Source organism: Corvus moneduloides, chromosome Z (assembly GCF_009650955.1).
Source record: "Corvus moneduloides isolate bCorMon1 chromosome Z, bCorMon1.pri, whole genome shotgun sequence".
Lineage (NCBI taxonomy): Eukaryota > Metazoa > Chordata > Aves > Passeriformes > Corvidae > Corvus > Corvus moneduloides.
The window spans coordinates 39,725,346-39,753,295 of NC_045511.1; the positions used below are offsets into that span (position 1 = coordinate 39,725,346).

The following is a 27,950-nucleotide window of genomic DNA, read 5'->3' on the forward strand; positions in this document are numbered from 1 at the left end:
TTTTCCTTTCTGATTTTATACTGTGTTGCTGAGCTGAATTGTCTTTTCTGCAATTTCCATGCTAAGAAGATTCCTTAAATTGGTAGAAACTTGGCAAGTGTTTTTTCTAAACCTATTTCACTCCTCTTTCATATTAACAAGCACAGTATTTTATCTTCCATTCCAGAAAAATTAGTGTGGCTTTATAACTTTGTGATTCCTTTATGGTTTGTTTTACTTTTCCAGTCTGAGTTGTGTAATCTTTAATCTCTTTTGGTTTAAATCCTTCATTAATTTTGTTTAATGTTTTCCTGTTTAGAAGATTCTTTAGGAATGCTTTACTATATCTCCATTTTTGTCCACCTTTCTAATATTTTATGGCAATATTTTTTGGTCGTACATTGTAATAAGTAATTACTTAAGGTTTTTGAATGCACTTATTTTATTTCTCTCATGATACAAAATTAACCCTGCTTAAGTGGAGAAAACTCAAATTAGCTATGTTCACAAATATTCAGCATTTAAATTTGAACTTTTGTTAAAGTATGATATATTCAGGAAGTAAATTCTAATAGGATTATAATCTCAAATGTTATTCTGACCTTTTATAAATAAAAAGGCCTACACAGGTTATTTTCCTACCCTTGTAAATTTAAAACACCAGAACTGTTCTCTGGCACTGAGGTTAGTGGGCATGGCAGTGTCTATTATTGAACTGGATGTACCTTCCAAAACAGGATGGCCACATTAAAACTGGATTATCCCATCTCCCAAACAGTGTTCATTGAGACAGAGAATCATGGGAGATGCTAGCTGTGCTGCAACCAGTGCCAGGGATTGTTCTGAACAATCGAACAGTGTAGGTAGTTGAGTTTCAGAGGCTTTGTCTGGGAACTGGCACTTACAGAATCATTAGTTGCAGCCAAGGGGACTGAGAGAAACCATCTGATTTTGACTGGGGTAGAGTTAATTTTCTTCACAGTGGCTAGCATGTAGTTCTGTTTTGGATTTGTGCTGAAAACAGGGTTGATAACAGAAATTGTTATTGCTGAGCAGGGCTTGCACAGAGCCAAGGCCTTCTCTGCTTTTCCGTATGGCCACACTGGTGAGGAAGCTGGGGGTGTCTGGGAGCTTGGGAGGGCAAACAGCCAGGACAGGTGACCCCAACTGACCAAAGGGATTTTCCAGACCATGTGACATCATGCTCAATATATGAAGTGTAAGGAGGAAGAAGAAGGGGTGTTTGGATTGATGGCATTTATGTTCCCAGGTCACCTGATATGTAATTGGGCTCTGCTCTCCTGGAGATGGCTGAACACCTGCCTGCCCATGGGAAGCAGTGAATTAATTCCTTGTTTTGCTTTGCCTGTGTGTGTGGCTTTTGCTTTCCCTATTAAAGTGTCTTTATCTCAACCCATGGGTTTTCTCACTTTTACCCTTCCAATTCTCTCCCTGACCCTGGTGGTGGAGGAGTGGGCAAGCAGCTGTGTGGGGATTGGCTGCTGGCTGGGGTTAAACCTTGTCACCATCCAAAACTACTGTCAAAGGGGCATTGATCAGTGATGTTTTCCCCAGGAATATTGCCCAGAAACCTGAAGTTGTAGGAATGTCCAGTGGCCCTGTGGGCACTGAGCAGCTCAACAGCAAAAAACTCTCTTGGGATCCACAAGATCCATATTTTTCCCTCATTCTTTTAAGCCCTACACTGTTGACAGTACACAGAGTTTGCCTAACCTGCAGAAGGTTTCACAAAGTAAAACAGTGGCAGCCACTTTTGCCCAGGATAAAGTAGGAAGAAGTACCGAATATGTATGTCTTTTTTATGGAGCAGCCTAAAGGTAAGAGCATTACACACAATATTTGAGATGAATACAGTCTTCTTCTCTGTCTGAACAGGTTTAAGTATTTCTTGCTCCAGGTAAGCAAATATCTTTCAGACTGTCTTACAGCTGCTCAAGTGATTGAATAGATACCATTTAGTCAGAATCTGTGAAGATAATATAAGATTTTTTTGGACGAGACAGAGAGAAATAAAAGATGTATCAGTGATCCATTGGCATATAGAAAATTGTCCTCCAGCACCTTCACCAAAGACTCTTTTTGGCTAGTTATAATGCACTGTAAAACACAGATGCTGGAACAGTGGCTCTGAGCAGCTGTGTGCTTCTCAATTCCATCACTGTCTCCAATATCGTTGTGGTTAGGACAATTGCATGAGGCAAAAGAAAGGTAACCTTAATTTCTGTCAGGCAAGGCAGTGATTTAAATTTGATTCCTCTGCTTCTGGGGAAATGTTCCAACACATTCAGCAAGAAAGGGAGGTAGGAAGACGGTGAAACAGTGACCATTGTGTTTGCGCAGGAAACCTGGACCTTGCTATGTTTTTGAAGGAGCTTTGGCATCATTTTGCAGAAAAAGGTCAAAGCTAATCCAAACTGGAAGGAGGCATATCTGTTTGACCAAACACTCTTTATCTCTCTGCTGAAAAGGACACTTCTATCCTCTGTCTTCAGCAGTGCTCATTGTTAACAGGATTTGCACATAGGGAATTGCATTTTGAGATGTCCATTTCTTTAAGAACAAAGAAGTTTCATCAGTAGATGTGATTTAGTTTTGACTATTAGAATTGAAAAAAGTACGTAGACTACCAAAACCAAGGAAGGCTTCCTCTAAAACATGAAATTTGTAAGTATTTATTGCTGGCTGCTTTATGTTAGTCAAAAGCATTACAGATTTTGAGAACTGGCAGTGTAATAACATGTCTTTAGAACAGTCTTTCAATGTTATTTTGGCGGCTGGAGTAATCATTACATCAGCATGAGGGTGACAGCTAACATGTCTAAATTAGGCCCAGCAGTCATTATCAGTCATTTCAGCATCTCCCCAGCTATTCAGTTGATCATACAGACAAGCTTTTAAAAAGACTGCCAGTATTTAATAATTTCTGCAAAAGCACCTTGGGTGCTTTGGTATTTCAATATCAATGGTCTCTTTTGTCTTTTGCAGGCTGATGATGATTCAGCTGAAAGGTTTACAATTCAGTAATGATCTGGAGTTTGTTAAAGTGTTATAATACCATGAAGGTGTTTCACAACTTCGCTGTCTGAACTGCTAAATTTTTAGGAGAGCAAAAAAAAAATCTGTGTATCCTGAGGAAGATTTTTGGCTTTTAAATGTACCTCTTCTTATAAAAAGAACTTTTATTTTCACTTTTTTTCTCATTTTTTCACAAAGTCAAATCATAAAATGTAATTCTTTCAAAATATTCTTTAATTTCCTGGACAAAGTTTTTAAAGACATAGACTATGCCTTTTCCCCTTAAGAGGTCATAATGATGCAGTCTGTCTGAGAAATATAGTCTACATGATGTCTGTTACCAAATACATTACCCTTAGTTTTCAATTGCAGAGAGTAAGGGTGAGTCATATTCAGTAGTACTAAAAATTATGCAGGAGGGAATGAGAGCATGCAGAAATGCTGTATGATCTATTCAGACTTGGCATTTAATACGTGCACTTATCCTATGGGTTTCACACAAAGTGCATGCCAGCATAGAACCAGGTAAACAGCTAGTTTAATGCCATCAAAGCATAGTTTAATGCATCAAATAAAAGAAAATGCCAAGTAATAAAAAGTGCAAAGGAAGACACCATATGAGAATGGTAGAGAAAGGAAACGAGTGGGGAGAAAGAACCCATCTGCTGGAGACCTCCTGGACTCTGCTCTGCACATCACCCTCCTCTCCCCTTGTCCTTCTCAAGCCTGCACACACCGTGCTTCCCTTCCTGATGGTAGGGGTGATGAAGAAGTCATGGGCAGCTACAGGTGCAAAAGGGAGAGATGGAGTGCCACACTAGAATTGTGAGGCTTTGAGATGCATAGTGGCTTGTAGAGGTAGTAAAGTTTGTGTCAGTGGGGGAAGAAATTTGAGTAGATTTATGTAATTAATTTTCATGGTGTTGTGGCTAATACGAAACCTGTGTGTAATATGAACTGTTTTCAATACCACTGGTTGATTCTATTTTACATATGCTCTGCTTTGCAAGTAAATTGCACAGTTTGTGCTAAATTGCTTAAATTGTCCAAATTTCAAACAGAAAAAGGTGAATAAGAAAGTTATTGCAGCCACAGAGGGATCCATTTTCTTTCTCAGCCAACGTAAGGCTGGGAAGTTTAGTTCAAGTATGCAGGAACTATCCAAAAGATGTATTCTGTCCTCAGTAGAAGATCTGAATAGTATGAATGACATTGTAGATAATGCCCAAGGCCACAAATAATGATGAAAACTATATCAGTGAATAATTGTTACAGTTTATGTTCTAACTTTTAAATGCTTGATATTCCAAGTTAAAGATCTTCCTTTAATATGCATGTAAGATTCTTAAGACAATATATAGAGAGGGATGGGAAGAGGGCTGCTATTTCAGGCATGGAATCTGCCTGGAGCACAGCACTCCAGCTTTTTTGGGCTTCTGCATAGTTCTGCATAGCTACTTTCAGAGACCACATAAATTCAAATAGCATTCAAAGGTTCTGTAGCTTATCCCACTGGTCAGCTCAGCTCCTCTGCTCTTTTCCTTCTTGGTCTTGATGTAATGCGTTGCCACACCTTCCTTTTCTGGTTTACTTGTCTCTTCCAATCTGTGACATTTAATCTCTGACTCTATAACAATGTGAAAATCCACCTTTTTTCCATTCAGTACAATAGGACACTTCAGTAGTGACACAGTGATACAATGAATCCTTTCTTGTTCATCTGTTGCCGTAGATCTCTTTAAAGTTCTTGAGCACGATTCAATTTTCTCTTCTGCCTCTTCAGTGAAACAGATGCTTGGGCTAGCTTGTGAGTGTCATGGCACAGTGAAGCAAAACAGACAATAGACGGAAAATTGCATGCAGGGTATATCTGTATCTTATGCATGAATTTAAAACTTCTCTTATGAATTTAAAACAACTATGCCACAGAAACAGTGCTTTGTGTTTGCTTATTTATTTAATTTAGAGCTGGATTTGAAGAGCAGATAGTGCTAAGAACAGGGACATGATTTCAGAAGAAAGCACTGTTTTGCCATTGCTGGGAATCCTGGTCTCACCACTCATTCTTTGGTCTTAACAAATAAACCATTTGTTTTTGTTATCTTTGTGCAGCTGTGTCAGAACTATTCAACTAAACCATGGCCTGCCAAGCAAGCATGGGCTGTGTGGTATCGCACAACACTGCAAACATGATCTCTTTTGCAGAACATACCTATGCCATGGCAGTGCTAAATGATACACTGTGCTTCACGCCAGTGCCTGAGATTTGTGTGACAAAACTTCTCTTACAGGAAAAAAAAAAAGAAAAAGCCTGACAAGGACTACATGTACAAAGTCTATGCCCTCTACTTAGCAGCCCAAGGTAGTGACTACCACTAAAGATACACACAAGAGTGCGTAAAAGAGTGGGTAGGATAAGGATAACTGACCAATGTCAACTCATAAATCTGCAGCCATAAAAGCAAATAAGGTGAGCACATTGACTTCACTGGGAACTCCCTGTCTGGCTAGTCAGACACATTCGGCCGTTCCAGTTCACCTCATGGGCTTGTCCACTCTGAAAACCAAATGTCCCAGCTCCTGTGAACAGAGAGTGGAGCTGTATAAGGAAGATAAGTTTGTCTCTTTTCATGGCTGAACAACCCTTCATCAGCCCCTTAGAGGCTTCAAGACACACTTTAGGTATAAAAATTTGATGGTTAGATAAGATTGATCATGGAACAGGAAGAATACTTTTGTTAGATGAATTCTGTTTTACTAAAACACTAAGAAACAGATTATGATACCACTTTACTGCTATTAGTAGTTTTACAATTGTGTGGTGGAAACGTAGCAAAAAACCTGTATAAAATAATAAATTTAAGTCTTTTGGTTATCTCATATTTTTAAGCTAAAACTTATATTCCAAATTGCTTAACAGCTGTATTTCCTTAAAGTGTGGGCAACATTTTACAAAACATTATATTGTCTAGAGAAAGATTGTTTGCTGTCTGTCTAATCCCAATGGGTTAAAAATCAAAAGCTGTAAAAAAAAAAAAAAAATCCTGTGAGGGCATTCCACATCTCTTAGGCAGAGGAGTACTTTATAGTTCCCATTTACAGTATGTGATTTACTTTGAGAGGTCAGATGGACTATTTGTGCTTTGCTGGATCACATACTTATTCTTAGGCTATGTTTTGGTCAATAAGGAAATGCTGTTTTGACAGTCAGATTTGTATTCTCTTTATCACAACTGTGGTATGACACAATTTACATTTGCAGATAGACATAAACAAGAATAAGTGTAGGGAAATAAATAATGATTTAAAAATATCCCTTAGATTCAAACAGAATCTGAGTTTTGAGTCTGACTTCAACAAGGAAGACATCTTGACTTCCGTCAAGAAAGGCACTAGTTCTTCACAAAGCACTGATAAGCTGTCTCCTTTGGTTTATTGATTTGAATGCAGCTTTTGCATTTTCAGTTTAAGATAGTATTTTAACAATCCACATTTCTAAATCACTGGTGTTGAGACATCTGTGAGCACGTACCCACAAGGTATAACTCCAAGACTATTCGTGTCAGTGAGAATTTATCTGTTGAAACTTTGTGTCATCATGTGGGTTCTGGGTCTTCCATGAACGTGAGGAGTATTTTTATCGTGTTGGAAAACGGAAATTAAGTTTAACACCTTATGGTGACCGCAGGGATTCACATTTGAGTGCTGCAGGGGGTGAGACATGTTTTTTACCCTACGGTGCTGCATATAGTTACCTGTGCGTTCGCAACATGCTGGGCCAGAGGGGAACCCTGTGCCCCTGCACCTCCGTGAGGCAGCGGGGGCCCTGCCGGCTCGGTACCGCCCTGCTCTGTCCCGGGGGCGCCGGCAGCCCGGGCCGGGACCTGCCCCGGCCAGGGGCCGCCACCTGCGGTCCGCCTCCCGGCCGTGCCCGGCCCCGCGGGGAGCCGGGGCGGAGCAGGACCCGGCCCGCCCCGCTGAGCCGCAGGTAGGGCAGCCGCCCACCCCGTTCCATCCCATTCCGTCCGCGGTCTCCGTTCCACCGGCGCTGGCCGATGGATCCCGAGGCGGTGGGGGACGAGCTGTCCCGCTTGCGAGCCCTCTTCCTGGCGTGCGACGCCAGCGGCTCGGGCCGCATCGAGCGGGAAGACTTCGCTGCTCTCTGTGCCGAGCTGCGGGTGCGGCCGGCCGAGGCCGAGGCCATCTTCCAGCGCCTCGACAGCGACCGCGACGGGGCTATCACCTTCCCGGAGTTCGCCCGTGGCTTCCGCGGCGCCACGCGGCGGCAACCCGGCGGCGGCGGCGAGCCGGGGGGCGAGGACATGGAGGAGGCGGAGGCGCCAGCGGCGTGGGTCGCCGCGGGGCTGGAACAACCCTGGAAGGACTTCGAGGTGCGGCTCGGGGACGAGGCGAGGTACATCCCGAGGTAAGGTCCAGACCCGCCTGCTCCGTCCCACCCCGGCCGTGGGAGCGGGTGCGCGGCCCCGGGGTTGGTGGGGCTGAGCTTTCCCCTGGGCAGCGCGGCCCCGCCGCCGCCGAACCGGCCCTGCCGTCCTGCGGGGCGGGAGCGGCCCTCCTGGCGGAGCTGCTGCCGCTGATGCAATCCCAGCTGGGGATCGCCCGTGTAGCCTGACCCCTCGCCCCGTGCTCCTGCAGGTGTAGGGAGCCCTCCGCACACCTGCTTCCCGGCTGGGGTGGTTTCTAACGCTGTTCTTCCAGCGTGCAGCCGCTCCTGGCTTCATCTGCTCTGCTCTGCCAGCGACCCACGTGGGAAAGTCAGCCTGCTAGAACGCACGGCATGCAAAGTTCTGCCGGCTCCCCAGTAACTTTCTCCCCGAGCTATTCCCCGAGCAGCCGCCAGCATTTTTCTTCCACCCCTGTCGACCTTTTCCTGGTAAAGGCTGACCAACAACCTTGGGTTCACGTTAACGGTGTTGGTAAATACGGCCCTCGGTCTGATGAGCTCAGAAGTTTTGTGAGAGTCTTTGTCCTCGGTCTCAGTGAAGTGAAGACACCTGATGGTAGCTTGGTTTGAGATTAAACCCGTTTACCACGGGTCTGCCAGTACGGGGCTGGTTTCAGTCTACAGAGGCACATTTTGGTTACTCGAAATAGTCTGCCTGAAAGCTGAGGTGCTCAAAATTAATATGAAAATGTTGGCCGTAAAAAGTACAGTGTGATTCTGCTGCGTTTTAAAATTGTAATTTATGATGGAAGACAAGTAATCTGAGTTTCAGGACTTGGCAGCTAGTCAAGAGACTTAAAAAAAGTCATATACATGAATAGATCTCTATGTTGTCTCTATATAGCGCTCCTTAAATTCCTACCAATACCAATAATTTGGTTCCAGCTGCATATAAAAATGTGTTTGGATAATGAGGTGGAATGCTTCTTCAGAGAAATTTTCAGTTACTTAATCTGGAGTCAATTGTTCTTTTCTTTTTGGATTAATACTGTTTAGTATTATTGGAGTGCCCCATTTCAGACAAATGAGTAGCTTCATACAGGTCTTCCTTAATTTGTTCATGGTGCTTTCCTTGTTAGACACTTGCTTTCTACAGAAAGAGAACAAGAACAAAAGACTGTTTGAAAGCCTGCAGACACAGTTAATAACCTGAAGTCAGAAACTCAGTAGGAGCTGAAAAAAAATCTGACTCGTGAGCAGTGGTAACTTGTGAAAGCTTCTGTCTCCTCTTGGTAATAGTTCTGTTTCAGTATCTTGGTTACTGTTTGCAGCAGCAGTTTCAGTACAGTCTAACTGATTGTCTAAAAGGATAATAGGAAGGGGAACAGCTTTCATTTGCTGCACTCTGCAGACACATCTGGTAGTTTTGCTAAATTCATCATGACATAATGTAATTTGTGTTATGATTCTTTTACATAAACACTGGAAAAAGTTTTGATGGTTAAATACTATCAGGTGGGCAGTATTTTGATGTAGATGTTTCCTATTTAGGTTCAGATTTGAACATCCTTCATAGTTGTCTTATTTATTAGGTGTCTGCCAGTGTCAGCTGAAGAACAGTACGCCCTTTGTCTTTTCTCTCTCCTGTCCTGAAGTGCTAAAAGCAGGTCTGCTTAACAGCTCAACCTTTTTTCCATTTGTAGCCCACACCTTATTTTGTTGAAACAGATGTGTAAGGATTTTTTCATGTGAGTAGTCCCACTAAAATCCTTAGGACCATTTGCATGAGTAATGAATATATTGTAATTGATTGAGGAGTCTTAAGCAGTAGAATATAACAAAATCAAGTAAAGTGCAAGCTGGACTTCAAAAAAATTTTTGTTTAAATTATTTAATTTGTTTTAGTTGTTTGTCACTTCATATTTTATTCAGGAAAAGGCAGTATTTTGAAAACTAGACCTAGCTTGGAACACAACTGCATCTTCAGTACTATAAAAGAGTCGGTGTGTCCTTATGTTGTGTTTTATTGCTCTTCATATATTTGTTGTAACATTAACATTGACATCTGTGAGAAAAGTAATTACAAAAGAGAAACTCCTCAAAGCTGGATGAGTGCAGCTGGTGGTCCGTATTTTTAAATCTCAGTTGTGGTTTTTATCTCGATCATTTTGGGGTACACTTCCTCCAAATGCTCTGCCTTGTGGCCACAGACTAGCAAGACACTGGGACATGTGCTGTGATGCTATTGGGGTTTATACAGAGAGAAACAAGGTGTAGTAAATGGAGGTAATGAGGTAAAATCAGGGTTGAAGTCGGGAGAAAATGCCACAGTAAACACCTGTGGTCTCTGTCACGCCTTAGCTTGATTCCTATGGGAATCAAAGGGAAAATTTTCACAATACACATGGTTCTGTCTCCGTTTCAGAAACTGAAAGTTCAGTTTCTGTGACTGAACTTTTGAAAGCATAAATAAGCCTCCAAAATGAGGTGTGAAACAGTAACAGATCTATACTCTGACCCAGTCCTCAGTGTAGTAGCAGGCATTTGATGCAAAATTATTTACTGCCAGGTACTAAAATAAGCATGTATTACAATAAGCATATTTTGAATTTAACTCATTTTACAGAAAGGTAATTTTATTATGGGATGGATCATAACTCTGCAGTTTGGTGTATCAGTTGCACAGTCCTTTTAGATTACTTTAAAAGATTCAAGTCTGCCGAAGCTGTGGTTGTATTGTTTGCAGTTAAACAGGCAGAATAACATTAAAGAGTTTTTCTTTACAGCCTTGCTCCTTTCCTCCTCACCTGAATCAATTTTTTGGACTAAATTCAGTTAGATTTCTTGGTAAGGTGGTTACTGTGAGTCAAAGTATTGTTTGCCTTAGCCTTTACTTGTGCTTGGTAGGCAATTGGCCTCTAGGAAAAAAAAGGTGGAAAGTCTTTCCAGGCTGATAACTTAATGTGTGAAGTCAGACTTTAGTGGAATTGTACAGAGGGGTTTTTATTGTTGTTGTTGTTTTTGTCTGTTTGGTTGTCTTTTTTTGATTTTTCATTTCATTTAAAGTGCAGCTAGCCTTCCGCATTGTTACATTTAAACAGGAACAGTGAGTAATTAAATATAAAATCATGCAAGGCCTTTAGTTTATATGTATATATAGTGAATTGCTAGCTGGAGATATGTTTTATTGAGAAGTCAGCCGTGTTCGTTAGTTTATTCCTCTGAGAAGTATTTGCAATGGTACAGGAGTGGACAACAAAGAAATTTACCCTTTTGATGCTCCAGGTAGTGAGTGCTTCAGTGCCACACTGGAAGGGTTTAGCCCTTGGCTGTGTTACTGGATGTTGCATTCTTTGTTGTGGCCAATCTCAGTTTGAATTTCAGGGGCAAGACTGAAAGGTTCCCTTCATGCTCCTAATAGACAGACGTTCCTTTTAAGCATGTGGGAATGTCTCTTAGTGGCAATCCTTTTCCACTCCTCAGCTTGAGCAAAGAATGATCTGACATCTTCTGACACTGCAAGAGAAAAACTGTACTTATGAATGCTATGACACTTACTTATCTCTCTAAATTACAGGCAAAAAACTTCCTGGAAAACACATTTTTAAATTTTAATGTCAAAGACTTCAGTCAGAAAGCACAAAGACTTGTTGTGATTGTCAAAAAAGAATGAGCCCTACCAGGCAACTTTTGTGCAATATTTGGCAAAATGGATAATCTTATTGGAATATGAACTAAATTAATTAGATCATGAATGGGTGGATGAATCTGAAGCAGAAAGTTTGTATCCCCATTTTGAGTTAAATTCTGCTGCCTCTGAGAGGTCTCACGCTCCATTGCTTTGCTTTTTAGTCTTTGGGTCTCTTTTATTTTTGTGCCTGGTACTTCCAGCCAAGCTGACTATTCATCAGACTCTGATTTCAGTGCTTCCTGACTGTGAGATTTTATGCATCACACAATTCTAAAGTCTCCTAATGTGATTATGATAACGGTGTGCCCCCACTCATGTCATGGAGCTGTATAGAAAATGTGGGTCTGGGGGATGTGATAAAATGAGAAAAGCATGCTGTTCTTTACATGAGCTACTTAAACTGTGAAGACGGGTGGTGCTCATGGGATATACTGCTGTACTACAGCAAAGAAGAGAGGCTCTGCTGCATAAAAAACCTGTCCAAAACATGTCATGTTCTTGCTGTCATGAACCAGGATGGATTTTTGCCAAAGTCAATATAGAGCACAGTATTAACTTCCGTCAGCGATTTGTGTTTACTTCCATGAGATGATGAGCCATGGTGTCAGAACTGGGGAGGTTTCCTTGGAAGTTGAAGCATGTTCCCTGGAGAGGGAAAAAAGGCAAATCCTGAGGAAAAACGAATGCTGTGTCCTTTTTTGCCACAGTGCTGGAGAGGGGATCTCTTCTGTAAGAATGTTGTCTTGTCTTTTGATACATCTCATGACAGGAGTTTGAGAGATACGCTCTGCTGTGAATGTAATGGATGTCTTTCTGTGAGCTAGAAGCCTTTCTGAGCTATCTTTCTGATTTTTGCTTTAATCAAAACAGTATCTGTGCCACTTAAGCACTGTAGCATTCATTCTCCTGATATTTTTCCTGGTATCATTATGTGATCATTTGCCATAATGCCTTTGAGGCATTCTCCTTTTCCACAGACTTCATCTTTCCTTGCCCGTCCCACAGTCTTTTCCACTGTGTCTCCACTGGCTCTAAATCACACCACTAAGGGAACAGCATTCATGCTTTGGAAACATTGAAAACGTTTTCTCTGGGAATCAGACCTTGGCTAGGCTGTGTCATCTGGGGGTTACAGATTTAATCATCTTCTTTTAATGCATCCTGTTTCTGAAGGGGTAGATACAGAAAAAGAAAAGATAGTATTAAAAAAACACATAGTGCTTCAAGTTGACAAATACTTTGAATTTTACGCTCTGCTAAAATTCTGTGTAATCTGTTTTTCCTTAAGGCAGTCAATCTAGGAGGAAGTGTTAGGCACTCAGCTGTGACAAAATTAGATCGTTTCCAATCTGTATCAGATTTGGTTGTTCTTTTCTGCTTACTGATATGGTAGCACATCCAGTGTGTCTGCTTTTCAGAAAAAGGTACTTCTTGATCTCTTGGAGGCACACACAAGCTGTTGGTCTCCAGTGTAAGGACAATCATCAGATGCATAATGCTTGAGCTTTGTTTTGCTCTGACCACCCAGCTCAGACCTTCCTGGCTCAGACTACCTTACGCTTCATCTCTTCATGTCCATACCAGAACAGAACTGCTACAAGTGATCAGAGCAGTTTGACAAGCTGACCTACAGTGGAAAGAAGTAATTAAAATAGTGTTCTAATACCAAATACCACCCCTAGGGTCAGACTGAGGGGCCTGTGTAACATAGCATAGTCTTTCTGGTGACTACATAGGGAGAACATATAAGAAGATACTGAGCAACTCCAGAGTTGAAAAATTATTTGTTGAAAAATTCCATCATCTTCTTCTGAACTGCATTTGGAGTATGGATTATTAGGAAAATGGTCACTGTACAATCAGCAAACCAGAAATAATGCTATGAATTGATAAGGATTAATACAGCTGTGTGGATTAAAGGAAATTATGACACAATATAATCTAAATATCTGTGATCTCCAAGATCAGTGTTGTGGGGTTTTTTGGTGTGGGTCCTCTGCCCCCCCCCCCACCCCTGCCTTCTGCTCCTGTTGTATTCAACCATGGTATTTTAAATCTATCATATTAGAACTTGGATTATATTCAGAGAAGTTTTATTTTCTTTACGCAGTTCTTGCAGGAACTCTCTGAAACCATGTGAATACTGTAACTTTGCTTAAGCTAACTCATGTGAAGCTGTGCAAATATTGACTAATTACTCTTACTAAGTACTAATTTTACAGATGGTTTATGCCATAAAACTTTTGAGATGAGGTAAGGTAAAGCCAAAGCAGTACTTGGCCACAATGCTATACTTTTTGTGGGTACTAGTGTTTTGTGTTTGTACTTTGCAGAAGCAACAGAAATAAGTGTGTGCACGATGGGTAGTGTAACCATAGTGCCAGATGAACAAAGTGACAGACTTTCATACCACATATTAAAAAATGCTCTTTCTGTGCATTAGTATTTGTGAATGTCTGCAGTTGTGTGAGTGTGGCACTTAAAGGTGTGCAGCTAAATACACTGAAAAGTGAATTTAGGATTTCAAGGAAAACCAGTTTTAAAGGGCAAGTGCAAGCATTTGAGATGAATTTTGCTGAAACATCTTGTCCAGCAAAAGGACAGCCTATTTAGAGTTTAAGTCACCTTGGTGAAATCCATTTGTAAAATCTTCTTTGATAATTAATTTTGAATAAGTAATGAATTTGCAGGAAGAAATGGCATGTATTCAAGAGGAAGTGAGGACAAACAAACAAATTGGGCAATATTCATTACAGCTTATCTGTCCTGCTGCAGCCGTGTCACTGATATTCACCAAAGCATGTGAGAACAGAGGAATGATTAAAAATACAAAAATGGCAATTTGGAACAAATAATCTTCAAATACTTACTGCATGTTGCTACAGAGTGCACATAACTGCTGCTACTTCATCATGGATTCATGGGTACTTGGAGTGACTAAATCACTGACAGTCTTTCCAGTTCATGAAAGTGTATTACTTCTTTCTGAAAGCATAAGTGATTGCGTAATCCTTCCAATTTTGTTGCATGACTTGGATTTCTCGTCTGGGCTTTTTTGTTGTTGTTTTGGTGGTTTTTCTTGTTTTTTTTTTTTTGCTTGCTTGGTTGGTTTTTTGTTTTGTTTTTTTTGTTGATGTAGTAGTTGTGAGTCTACTTTTTAATCAAGACATCCTGCATCATTGCTGTAGATGCACTTACATAAGTATCACTGAGAATTTCAGTGACCAGTTGTGATCTTTCCAGGCCCTTTCCAGAATCCTGCATGATTATGGTTGTATGGATATTGTTTGACACCTTAAGCTTAAGTACTGCTTCCTAAAACTGTGCCACTGAGATATTTTGAATCCAGCTGTGTGGTAGCTGGTCATTGGGCTAAGAAGGAATATGAAATATAAAAGTTTTTTTAATGCCAGAGGGAGAATAAAACCTCACTGTAACTACTTTGAGTTTCTGACTACTGCATGCTAAAGCAGGCTTAGCTGTGCAGCAGAGGCTCAGCATCACAGACATACTGATTTCTAGCTTCAATTCATGTATGTGTATTTCTGGATCACAGAATATTCTGAGTTGGAAGGGACCAACAAGAATGGTCAAGGCCAACTCTCAAGTGAATGATCCATACAGGGATTGGACCCACAACCTGATGTTAGCATCATGATCTAACCAACTGATCTCAAGTTTGTATATACTTTGAAAAGAATCACAGAATAGTTGTGGTTGGAAGGAACCTCTGGAGATCATCCCGTCCAACCTCCCTGCCAAGACAGGGTCAGCTAGAGCAGGTTACATAGGAATCTGGCCAGGTGTGTTTTGAATATCTTCAGAGAAGGAGACTCCTCAACATCCTTAGGCAGCCTGTTCCAGTGCTCTGCCATACTCAATGTAAAGAGACTTTTCCTCATGTTGAGGTGGAACTTCCTGTGTTTTAGTTTATGGCCATTGCTTCTTGTTCTGTTGATGGGCACCACTGAAAAGAGTCTGGCACCATCCTCTTGGCACCTGCCTTTGAGATATTGATATCTCCTCTCAGGCTTCTCTTCAAACAGGCCCAGGCATCCTCATAAGAGGGATGCTCCCGACCCCAAATCATCCTTGGGACCCTCTCCAGTAGCTCCTTGTCTTTCTCGTACTGAAGACCCCAGAGCTCCATGTACGGCCTCAGCAGGGCCAAATAGAGGCACAACTCCCTCAACTTTCTGGCCACACTCTTCCCAATGCACCCCAGGATGACATTGGCCCTCCTGGCCACAAGGGCACTGCCAGCTCATGGACAGCTTGTGATCCACCAAGAGTCCCAGGTCCTTCTCCACAGAGCTGCTCTGTAGGAGCAACACCTGGCCTGTGCTGGCACTTGGGGCTGTTCCTCCCCAGGTGCAGGACCTGACACCTGCCCGTGTTGAACTCATTAAGTTTCTCTCTGCCCAACTCTCCAGCCTATCAGGGTTCCATGGAATGGCAGCAGAACCTTCAGGTGGATCAGCCACTCCCCCAGTTTAGTGCCACCAGCACACTTGCTGAGGGTGCATCCTATCCCTTCCTCCAGGTCATTGATAAACAAGCTGAACAACACTGGTCCCAGTATTGATCCCTGGAGGATGCCACTGACTACAGGCCTCCAGGTGCATTCTGGGAATGTCCTTAACATTTTTTTAAAGGCAAATCATTAATTGAATAAATATACATTTGAGAAGTTCTTTAATGTTACATTATTTATACATAGTTCGTAGCTTATGATGATCAGATAAATCTGTTAGTTATTGTTACTGTTTGTGAACCTCGACATTACTCTGTTTAAAATACATTTTGAAAAAGAAATTGTGTGAATACATGGGAAGATATTTAACTTATTAAATACAGGTAAGCATTAGCCTTTGTAAAGGAAATTCTTTGCGAGACAGAAACATGTTTGTACACAGAAATTTCTCAGGCATTAGTAAAGCTTTATCTCTTCGTGCTGGTCTTATATTTCTGTATCTCAAAATGAATGTCAGCATTTCAGCTGGGAACAGGTTTTACAGTGTCCTGAAACAGTTAAATTGTTTAAAATGGGAATTTGAGCTATAGTAACAGTTTTAGTACTGTTCTAATAAAGTAAGTTAGACCTTCAGAGGAGAAATCACATACAAGAAGCAGAGTGCTGCAGTGTTGATAATCAAAGCTGTGGAATTGCTTCAAGTGGGAAAAAGTGAAGAGAATATACACTATTGCTGATATCATGTGTATGGTGAAGGTATTTAATAGCACTACTCCACTGAAGATAGGAGAACTTCAGCTGTCTAACAAGGAGGATTGTTTAATCAGAGTTCAGACTTTCATTAGCAACAAAAAGAGGGCATGTATTTGTGTTGTTAGATATGGTGTTAGACTTGAACTTGCAAAACATTATTTTTGGTTGTGTTTCTGCTTCTGATAATGTCTGTTTCCTTATTACTGGCCTGCCTCCTCTACCTTTCTAGATTTGATCTTCTTCCTTCTTTTCCATTCAATTTTTAAGTTCTTGAATACCTGTTCATGTTCTAGCATTTAGTCTATGTCAATCACATTCACTTTTCCTTAGGACTGCTAAATACTGTTACAGAATATTTTCTGTAATTTTTAGGCATATTGCCTAATGTAATCCAGGAGTTGGAACCTAGCATGTAAAACAAAGGTTTACATGACATACGTGTTGCATGAAAAGAAATCAGTGCTATTTATGTAGTAGACTTCATAATAATGCTATTCTTTTTATCTTGTAAAGATTCTTTGCTCTGACAATTAGAACAGTATGCAATCTATGTAAATGAGTCCAGATTAAATGGAAATCAGAATTTACTATTCCAGCATTGAGGCAGCTTTTCAATAGGAATTTCAGGAGAGCTTTTAACAACTACAGTATCTACAGAAATGTTTTCTTTCTTCTTTATGAGATATATCTGTCATTTTTCACGTGAGAGTAATATACAGAATTAACTTCTTAAAATGACAGTTTTATTTGGTTACAGACCAGAATAATTTGTCTGAAACTGGAGAGCTGTATTCTTATTTTGCCTGCAGCCTACCTTCCTCTACCCTCTTTCCATTTTAACTTAGGTAGTAAGCATTCATACCCATTTTCAATTCTTATGCAACCTCCTGAAATCTTACGCTTCTTCACAGATTATGATTAACGTTAGAGCAACCAAGAAACTTGATACACATTGTGGGTTACTCCAGTGGCATTCTCTTCACTACACTATGAATAGAAGTAAAAAAATATATAATTAAGCAAAAATTTTTTGCAGTAGCTGTATTAAAACAGAGAAGTAGAAATGGTAAATATAAAATAATTTAGACATACTGTACTGAGTGTTCAAAGCCCATATCTAGCTTGCTAAATTTTAAAAATAGGCAAAGAGGGGAATATCTTAATTTGTAGTAAGTTTTTCAAACTTGTAATATAATATTGTTCCAAGTAAGTGCATTAAAATGTGCATATCTCTCTTTTTCAGACAAGAGCAGGTCAGTGTTCTGTATCAAAACATACACATAGCAGAACCAAGATTAATCCAGCCATATGAACATGTCATTAAGAACTTCATCCAAGAGATCAAACTTCAAAGCACAGAGATGGAAACTTTGGCCATAGCAGTAAAAAGGTATTGTGAATGGTGTTTCTAGTTCAGTTCTGCAGTTTCTTTTTTTGCTCTTCTCGTGCTTCATTTGATTAAACTAGTGAGAGTTAATGTCAAAATATGCCATGCAAAGTATTTCCAGAAACTGAGTTCAAAGTTAGTTTGTATGCACACACTAGTGCATAAGCACATATAGCAGCACGCAAATGATTACCCGTTCATACTTTTGAGTAATTCTGGATCAAATTTTTGCAGACTCTGTTGTTAGGTTAAATGCTTAAAGCATTTTGACTCCTCTTCCTTGACTGGACCTTTGAGTTTTGTCGTACATGTCCCTTATGCTTTCATTTTAGAAACTGTATTTTTGCTTTGTGAGCTTCAAGGAGTGTATTTACCTGTTTTAACGACTTGGCAGATGTTACAGTCTCACATCATTACTGCCAAAAGCAAACAGATTAGCTCAGGACAGAGATCTCACGTGTGGGTGATGCAAGTTGCTTTTGAAGTCTCTTCATAGGATAATGAGAGGCACTTTTTATCTTTGTGCCTTTTTTACACATCACATCTGCCAATTTTAAAAATGCAGATGTGATGTATTTCATGCTAATCATCAGCTTGCAGCTATTATTTAAAATCTAGTTTGCCAGTATCTTAAAAATAATTTGGGATTTAGGTTCCCAGCCACACCAGTTTCAAGGTCTGGGCAATGTTAAACTGTTTCTATGTCTGTCTGTATAATTTGTTTCAGTTGAGGCAGACAGATGTGTTTCACACAGTGTTTCTTTCAAGTCAGAGGGCAGTTCCTGAGAGAATATTTTCTTTTAAATTTTAGAGCTCAGGACAAAGCAGCAGTTCAACTCAGTGAGCTAGAGGAAGAGATGGAACTACGGATACAGGCTGCAGAGCATAAAGTTAAAAAGGAAGTGAGTATTTTATATTTACAGAATTTCATAATCACCAAACTCTCAGTGGTCTTAAGCAGGATTGATGGCCAGCTGTGTTTTTGATCCTGATGCGCTGAATCAAAGCTGCTGTAGGCAGGGCCTGGATGACAAAAAGCTATCCATGAGATAAGAAATGAACGATCTTAATGCTTCCCCAAAGAAGAATATCTGCTTAGGTATAATAAACCCAAGAAAAAAAAGTCTTTCCCCTTTTGTGGGAACATACTGGCCAAGAAGAGACCACTTCTGAGACCAATATTGGAAACAGGTTGGAGAAAATGATATTTCAGCACAAAAGTATGGAATCTAGTTCTCCTAGTAAATGAATTTATGTAGAATTTAATGCTTGGATTATTTGGTCCTGCTTTATATATCTTCCTGCAGTAATTCTCTTTTTTTCCCTCTGTTCTCCTGCAACTACATTTTAGAGAGTTATAGACTTAAGAGAGGGTAACTGTGGTAACAATGTGTGAGGGCCTGGGCCTCCCAAACTTGATGGGAAATTCTGTTTTGATCTGCTTAATTTTAGCTTTTTCAACCCACCTGCAGTCTATAATAAAAAGTGTAAAATTCCTCTTCCCTTACCCAGGGAAAGATATATTAGACCCACATGTGACTGCATAATTCAAAGGAGCGAGACCAGCTGCCTGCTTCATTCTGAATTGTTACTACATTCATTTAAGATAAGCCGAACTTTATATGGGCATAAGAATAACAGTTTGTGAAAGTGTTCTAATGTGGACATAAGAAATGCATTAATTTAAACATATACTATGGGCATAATTGTTGCTCGGTAGGACACACAATATACTGAACAGATATATATATTTGCTATGGCTACTTTCATCAGAGTATTTGAAGACCAGAAGCAACAAAGTGCTGTCTGCCAACTTGCTGATTTTAAGTAGTTCACAGTATTTGATATGTGAAGGTAAATGGTATTTTGATAGATTTGCTTCAAATAGCGTCCTTTCCTATACAAGAGAAAACAGTCCTACCACACTATAAAAGCCTATTGTGTTCCTAGAAAAAATATAATGGCATGAAAATGTTAAAGATATCACTCCTAAAAAAAAAAAAAAAAGTTATAATATGTTTAACTAGTGGTAATGCAGCTCTCAGTAGACATAAATTTTTATTGCCAGAGAAACTGAGTAGTTAATGTTTAAAAAACAAATACATTTTCTCTGAAAAATTACTGTTCTTAAAAAAGGATAAATCACTGAAAAAAGCCCTGAATAATCTTCTTGACTGCTTTAAAAAGATGACTGGGATATGTGCGTTTGCTTCCTTTGAGAACATCTACAGTCATGTACTAGCATTATGCAAAAATCCATCTTCTATGGATTATCTACATCGTCTGTATTCTCAATCGCTGTTTGCATCTAGCTGTAGGTATGAAATATGGGCTGTTGTTTCTCAAAAGGCTTTTTTCATTTTCACTCTCCAGTGTTCCTTGTAGCTCCTAGCTCCACATGCCACACCTACTAAAACGCCCTGAGAGTAAATGTTAAGTTATTTACTTTGTGGGAATGTACTAAGACGTTAATCTTAAGGCCTGTAATCAAGGCTATTGTTAGAGTGATCTCACTCATGCCACCGGGACACGTGCCTCTGCATGAGCCTATCCTGTATTTTGTTTCTTCAAGGGAAGCAAATAGTTACCAAACAATACTTAGGAGTCTATGTAGGGGAATCCAGCTTAAATTGATTACTTAGATTATTTTTTAACACATGAATGTCAGCATCACCTACAGGAAGTTCTAATTCTGAATTCTAAGCAAAGTCCATGCCTGCGCCTTCCATGTGAAAACTCAACCTGCCTCATTGGCACAGCTTGTCACTGCTGCATTCTGATTTCTTGCATTGTGAAACTGAAGTCCTTGGGGAGTGACTGGAGTGAATGAAACACATACCAATCTATAGTACTCCGCACACACTATTCTTCTCATTGTGGTTTGTGTAGCCTCTTTCCAAAATCTGTCTGTTTTGATTAAAATAAATTTCAAAATACTGTACTTGGTTTGATATTTAAGGGTACACAAGGGAATACCCCCTTTGATACAAGGGGTATTCAAGGGAAAGAGAGTTTTACCCACAAAAGGGCATTCACCACTGAATATACCTGTGGGCAGTACTTGGTGCAATCTCTAAACACAGGCAAAATGGTGACCATCCTGATGCATCTCCCCATTCGACGCTGAGGAAAACAGGGACAGCATATCTGGAAGCTCCCACAGCTCAACCTCCTCCCTGGACCTGAAATAATGGAAAACAGGGACAACCCAAAGCCTGGAAAGATAGTTTGTGTGAATAAGGAGTTGTGCTGCCAAGATGCTGACTGTAGTGGTGGTGGCAGTACCAGTGCAGACTCCTTCTTTCTGGGGCCGTGGTGATGCCAACAGTGCAGGCGCAGGGGCTCTCTCTCTGTGGTGGTGGCAGCAGCTGTGGGACAGCGGCTGCAACAGTAGCTCTGTCCTTGTGCCCAGCTGCTGTTCAGTCCTGACTCCAGTCTAGCACACACTGCCATGTGCCCTGGCAAAAGATAGCACTGCTTCCCTTTCCATCTGTGGCATTTTTCTTGCTGAGACTCCCTGCCCCCCTCCCATTGGTGATGTGGGTGGTATTGAATAGACAGCAGTGAATCCACCCCCTTCTCTCTGTACCCAGGACAGTACCATTTGAAACTAGGGGTGCTATCATCTGCTTGCCTTTTACTGACATGGGGCTCTAACATTCCAACACTTGCAAGCAAAAAAACTTAAAAGGAAAACAGAAGTAGAAAAGTAAGTGACATTGAGAATGTTAAGCACAGGAATCATGAATAAAAAACAGTGGATGGACCCATATCTTTGCTTCCATGTCACCATTTTATTTCTATGGGTGTTTTATAAGTGGACTGCAATAACAGAATCTGTGGATCTTAAGGAAGGGACAGAATGGAAAGACACATTTGTCTAAGGGGAAAGTATGTACTTTACAAACCGATGAATTACTTTTTAATAAACATTTGAAACCTGTCTCAACTTCTAATGTGATTAAAAATATTGCAGGAGAAGCAAAAAGCTGAAGAAGCCCTAAATGAGCTGAAGCGCCAGTATGATGCTGAAGTTGGGGATCTTCAGGTGACAATAAAAAAACTTAAAAAGGTAAGTGAGTGAAGTCTGGTGAGTTTTTAAAGTGTTTTAAGAGGTTTTGACCTTATGAAATGCCTCCTTCAAGATGGATAATCGTAGTTGTAGGTTTCTAATTTAATGTGTATTAGTAAATGGCAACTGCAGGTAATTTTTACTTTGTGTTGTCGTTCTGTGCTTTTGTATTCATGCTGTCTAATTTATTGAAATACTTAGGAAAGGGAGCAGCTATTACCTTAGTTCTGTGCCTTAACAATTTCTAGGTCCATCAGGTTATTAAGATAGCAGTTACCTAGACTTGTCTTTGATCCGTTAGAAATAGTCCAATATATTGCCACCAAGTATTTGCAATTTATAGATAAAGATGCAATTGGCAAACCAGATATAGTAATTTACAGTAGTATAGTACCTTTTAGAACCCAAATGCAATCTGATCTTTTAATTTGATTGGTAAGGTAAACTGAAATCTCAGATATGAATGATGTTTTGGGATATTTTGTAATTTGGGTTTAATTTTGACATTGGTTTTTGCTGTTAGTTTTACCAGAATTATAGTGAGCAATTTTTTGGTTTTGGATATTATTTTGGTTTTTTGTTTTTAATTGCACTTAAAAGAGCATTTGTAGAAATGGAAATTTCTCACAAGAAACATGAGAGCTTCTTGTACAAATACTACATATCTGAGGTAGTAATAATTTTTTAAATTTTTTTTTGAAGTTTTTAAAGTGGGGATACACCTGTTTATGTCATAATAACTGGCTTCTGTGTAACTAGTGATGAATATTTTATACTTAAAGAGTGCAAAATGCTTATTCATTTCTTAAAAAGCAAGTGATTTTTGAAATAATGCTGTCTACTAGGACATTTGGAAAAAATCTTTGTTTTAAAACCTTTACTAGCTGTAAAAGGGTTATTTATTGTGATTTCCGTAAGTTTTTTATTATTGAATCAGAGCAATCTAATACATTAATTGTGCATTTTTTTTATCCTTCAAGCTGGAGGAGCAATCCAAATATGTCAATCACAGGGAAGATGTAGTTGAACTGAAAAAAAGAATACATGATATGTTGTTGGTAAGGGATTATTATCATTAATATATTAATTTAGCCTCAGTTTTAGTGTCTGCAATACAGATTGTTATAGTTGTGGGAATTCGGGTTTTGGTTTTTGTTGGTTTTTTTTGGTTTATTTTTTATATTTAGTACTGGTAAGCTATTTTAAAGTTGTTGGTAAGTGTATGAGGATATTTTAAGTTGAAAAAATACCTGTTTAAATGTATACGTATTCTATGTGGGACATTTAGAAATAGCTGGAGATGATATAGCCCCCTTTTTGTGTAACTGAATGGAAAAATAAAAACTGAGAGGTTCTTGCATGTTGATTTGCTGACTTCTCTGTTGACTTAGTGTTCTTTCATTTTCTTTGCCCCTCTATGCCAAAATTTTATAGTGTTTCATTTTTATTTAACTTCGATGTTTTTTATTCTACTATTATAATACATCAACATTTTGTGGAGGTGACTATGACAGCTAACATCTAATATCTTCCTTTTTTGAAGGAAAATCAGAGACTTAAGAAAGATCTTTTAGAAGCGCAGACAAATATAGCTTTTTTACAGAGTGAATTAGATACCTTGAAAAGCGAGTATGCAGATCAGTCTTTGAACACTGAGAGGTAAGTTACTTCTACATGATAATATTTTCACCAGGGAAAAAAAATCTATTTTCTGATGTAATTATTATGTATGCAGTTGGCAACTATTATTTTCTAAATTTGCCTCAAAGTATAGTTATATAGGTATATGTTTGACACTGTGCCATCACTGCTGTTCAGTTTTCTTGTTAGGTTTCTGAAAGAACAAGTTCTGGATATGATGCAAACTCTCATAATCTTGCAAGAATATCCATTGATTTTAGTGGGACTTTATTAGGAATAAAACAACAGTACAGCACCAGGCAATTTTTTTTACCATGGCTTGCACTCATGTGAATATCTGTATGAATATTAGGGAGAATAGTTTTGGAAGCCTTCCATGTCAATCTGAACCTTTTTTTTTTTCTAAAGTGAATGCAAGCTACTTCTAGTTACTAATTTAAAGGAGCGTAAAAGGCAGTTTCGTGTGTGGTTATGTTCAGATAATACAAATTACATTTCAAGGGAAAAGGGTGCAGTTCCTATGATTATTTTGTATGTCTTTTATTTTTCATTCACAGTCTTTGTTGAGTTATAATGGCAGAGATTAATGAAGTCACCAAGAGGTCTTCCTTTGCATAAAACTGCTCAGCATATTTCAGCATAAATGTAAACTCTGCCAAAAGCAATATTGTAAAAATATAGGAAGAATATCCTGTAAAGTATAAGTTCATTTAAATTTGGTGTTTGTTTTTGTTTTTTTTTTCCAGAGACCTAGAAATTATCCGTGAGTATACTGAAGACAGAGATAATCTGGAAAGACAAATTGAAATACTTCAGTAAGTTTTCAGTAATTCAGTTTTTTATTATCAAACTTAGTCCCAACATATTTGGGATAAATGTTTTTGTATGCAAAAGACCAGGTTGAAATTTGGGAAAAGTATCAAGTGAAAATACTGAAATGGCCTCATTATCATAAAAGGTACTGTTCTTAACTGTCATAAATGTTACTGTGGTATTAACTCTACTGTGGTACTGACCCACTAACACTTCAGTTGGTTTCTTTTCATTTCTTTTAGCCCCACTTTAATTTCTTTCTGATAAGCTGAGTGAGATTTAATTCTATCCATGCTATCATAAAAATTATTGCCTGGCTCCTTTTTTTATTCGCTTTACTTCTCCAGTAACTCCCGGTCTTATTGTTGTCTGGAAAGTACTAAGAGTGTGCTGTATTATACAATAGGTGCACAAATTTTTGCTTTCAAGAAGGGTCACAATGAATAGATTTTTTTAATATCTTTAGCTAATTTCCTTATCCTAAACAAATTCTTTCTTTCGAGCAGATGAATTGTATTTGTCTTTAGAATCACCTCAGCAATATTTAAAGGGAAGTAATTTTGTACCAAAATGGCTGGGCTAGTTGTTTTGTTGTGGTTTGTTTCTTTTTCTTTTTTTTTTTTTTTTTTTCTTTTTTTTTGGTGACCATTCCTACAGTATCTTTTTTTCCACTCAGCTGACCAAAGACCATGCTGCAGAAGTGAAAACGGGCTTCCTGGGCTGCCACTGAAGGCTAAAATTCAGTGGTTTTTTCAGACAATTTGTTTGAGTTTCTAGTTTCATGTTACTCATTAGTATTTACCGAAGACAAAAAAGGGGTCTTTTAGAAGTATTTAAAAAATTTCTCTTTGTGAGAAGCTACATAGTTTTTAATGTTTTCTTTAGTCCTGCAAGTTAAACTGTGTTTCTTTGTTAGATCAGCTAATAGAAAGTTACATGACAGCAACGATGGTTTAAGAAGTGCACTTGAAAACAGTTTCAGCAAGTACAACAGATCATTGGTATGTATTTATGATTTTTGTATTTTGTCAAAGAAGATGTAAGAATCAACACAGCAAATTTAAGTTGGTATTTCAGTGGGTACTCAGAAAATTGAGTTTTATTCAGTGGACAAGAGTGGGAATACTCTTGTGTAGTTGAATTTTGTTAGATTTTACTTACATTTTGTGAAATAATGGAAGTTTTGTTAGAGCATAACTGCTTTCTGAGACGCTTTGGAAAGTAATAATTTTTTTTTAATATGCTGTAATATTTAATGAGGTGAATAAATCAACAGTTTCTCTTGAGCTTAAAGGAATGTATTTGTATTGTGTATATGGGAGTGCCCTACCACTGACAACACACTTTCTCAGAAAACTGCCCTTTTTTAGTAGTAGGATCTTAACCTAGCTTGAACTTTTGTTCAGGCAAGTCACTGGGAAAATGAATAGCATGGACTACTGATAAGGACCTTAGTCAGAACCTTTTGGGCTCTCAGAACTGCACAGGAGTCTCTTGTAATAAATGTCACCTGACGTCCTCCAAACTCGAGAAAGGAAGGCTTGAAAATCCTATTCTACAGTGTCATTTTGCTGTCCTGTGAAACCTGTTAAGCTCTTAAAACTAATGACTGGGCATCATGAGGAAAGCAGATAGCTTTTTTAGAAGGATGGGACGAGATAATGGGCCCACAAAGACAACACTGGACAGGAAAGAGGAAATTAGTGGTCAGGTCACTGCTTGTTTCCAGTATTCCTTACCAAGGAACGTGAGTGGTTTTTGCTGATACAAGTTACCAGAGATTCACTACAGCTGCAACAACGGATACCATTTCCTACTGTCATGCCTAGAACTTTGAATGAGCATATTACAGAGAAGACAGAGGGAGCTGTTCCCAGTGAATGAATGTGTGGAGGCACAGCAGAATGTACAAAATACTTCGTCTCATGCAATTGGTTGAGACCTTTCCTCCACTATCTCTCACAAGAACTAGGAGGTAGCTCTACTGAAACTAGCTCAGTCAGTGACACTTCCTCCTTTTTTTTAGTAGTCAGCATGCCATGTTCTAAATACTACTTTTCAAAGCTTAGCATTTCAGAGTCTTCAGGTGTAGTCAATGAAATCATCCTCTTGGAAGTTCTGTTGTCTTTTGCGGTTGAATGTGTCTGGTAGGTTCAGTATAAAGGCAGTGGTGAAGCCTAAATGCTAAAGGTAATAGGCCTTTTGACCCTCATATAAAGTCATATATAAAGTGTGAGGTTTAACTGAATTTAAGTAGCTAAATATACATATATATAATATAAAGAAATGTATATTAAATACATCCAATTTGTAATTTTGATGATGCGCAGTTTTTCCTTAACAAGTCTAGATACTTGCACTGTGTTCATCCAAGTTATTATGCATTTATTATGTATCTCTTGCAGCGGTTAGCAAACACCTCACCAGGAAGTACCATTTCTAGAAGCAGTCCTAAATTTAATGGTGAACATTCTCCTTTAAACCCACGGTATGACAGGTAAGCCAGACTTGCTTCTGTTAATTTGAAAATTACTTGTCTTAGAAGAGCAGATTACTGTTAAGTAAGAGGGAATATGTCTGATTTAGAAGTAACGTGTGACCATAGCATATGATCCAAAGTATCCTGAAGTCAATAGGAATCTTTTCAATTACTTCAGAAAGCTCAGGATAACTCTTTTCAGTGCGAGCCATAAACTTATGGAGAGTTTAGACGGCCTCTTGTTTGGTTTTGGCCTCTTGATTCTAGTTTGATTCTCAGTCTCTTTGTCTCCAAAAAAACTATAAAACTCTTCTGAGGGGCTTTGTTAGCCTTACTCAGTACTTGAGAAATAAAACATTTTTGGTTTTATGTTCAGCTTGTGTGCCTTTTCCCCCATGTAGTAATTATTACAAATGTGGGCTTAATTCTTCAAAACAATAAACAACCTCATCTCACACTGACATGCAGGAGTAGTGAATGCACTTGGATATTAATGGGGAAAGAGTACAAAAATAGGAAGTTATCTAAATGCAAGTGTTAAATGGTCAGAGGTATTTATTTTTGTACTTACTGGATACAGATCATCGATCAGAACTTCCTATGATCATTTCAGAGACTCACTGAAGACACTGGGTATTGGAGCCAGTCTCAAATGCTATCAGTCATGCTATTCCTTCATACTTGGTTTTTTAAACAATTAGATCTGTCAGCAAAAATGTGTGTCCCTACTCAATCGATAGATTATTTTGTCTTCTTTTTATTTTTGTGGTACTCCAAGCCATAGAGAGATCTCTGATAGAGTTCTTAGTATTCTGTATTTTACATTTTGCCAGAGAGAACAATATCTTGAATAGGGATTAAATCGACTTCTGCTTCATACTCGTAATACTCATTCAGTGGTGTCACTCTTATTCTGCTGTTTCCATGGGAGATGTGTTTGCTGGCTGTAAAGGTTTGCTTGTCACAAGCTGTTTCCTTCTTCTGAATGCACATAAACCCAATTCCCTGGTGTTGGACCCTCTGCAAAATTTTAGCGGCATCCACTCTGAGTTGCATATTACATTGAGTAATTTTCTGAGGAAGTAACTAAAACCTCTCTGGAGGCTTAGTGATGTCATTCTTTATGAATATTTATTAGGACCTGCCACATGGTGCAATCCTTGCATTTCCACAAAAGTGAGAAATACAAGCTACTTTAGAAGAAAGTTTATGTGGTAGGA

General features: G+C 39.1%; 1 protein-coding gene across 2 annotated transcripts in view; it reads left to right on the forward strand.

Moving 5' to 3' along the window:
• Positions 1 to 6,979: 6,979 nt before the first annotated feature.
• Positions 6,980 to 27,950, forward strand: part of RASEF (RAS and EF-hand domain containing) — a 35,924-nt gene continuing 14,953 nt past the window's right edge. For both annotated transcript variants that reach the window (XM_032097147.1, XM_032097148.1), the window contains exons 1-9: positions 6,980 to 7,441; positions 17,582 to 17,728; positions 18,537 to 18,627; positions 21,702 to 21,797; positions 22,778 to 22,855; positions 23,341 to 23,456; positions 24,185 to 24,253; positions 25,168 to 25,252; positions 26,657 to 26,748. In XM_032097147.1, the coding sequence (XP_031953038.1) occupies positions 7,071 to 7,441; positions 17,582 to 17,728; positions 18,537 to 18,627; positions 21,702 to 21,797; positions 22,778 to 22,855; positions 23,341 to 23,456; positions 24,185 to 24,253; positions 25,168 to 25,252; positions 26,657 to 26,748 (1,145 nt within the window). In that variant the 5' untranslated portion in view covers positions 6,980 to 7,070. The remainder of the gene's footprint in view (positions 7,442 to 17,581; positions 17,729 to 18,536; positions 18,628 to 21,701; positions 21,798 to 22,777; positions 22,856 to 23,340; positions 23,457 to 24,184; positions 24,254 to 25,167; positions 25,253 to 26,656; positions 26,749 to 27,950) is intronic.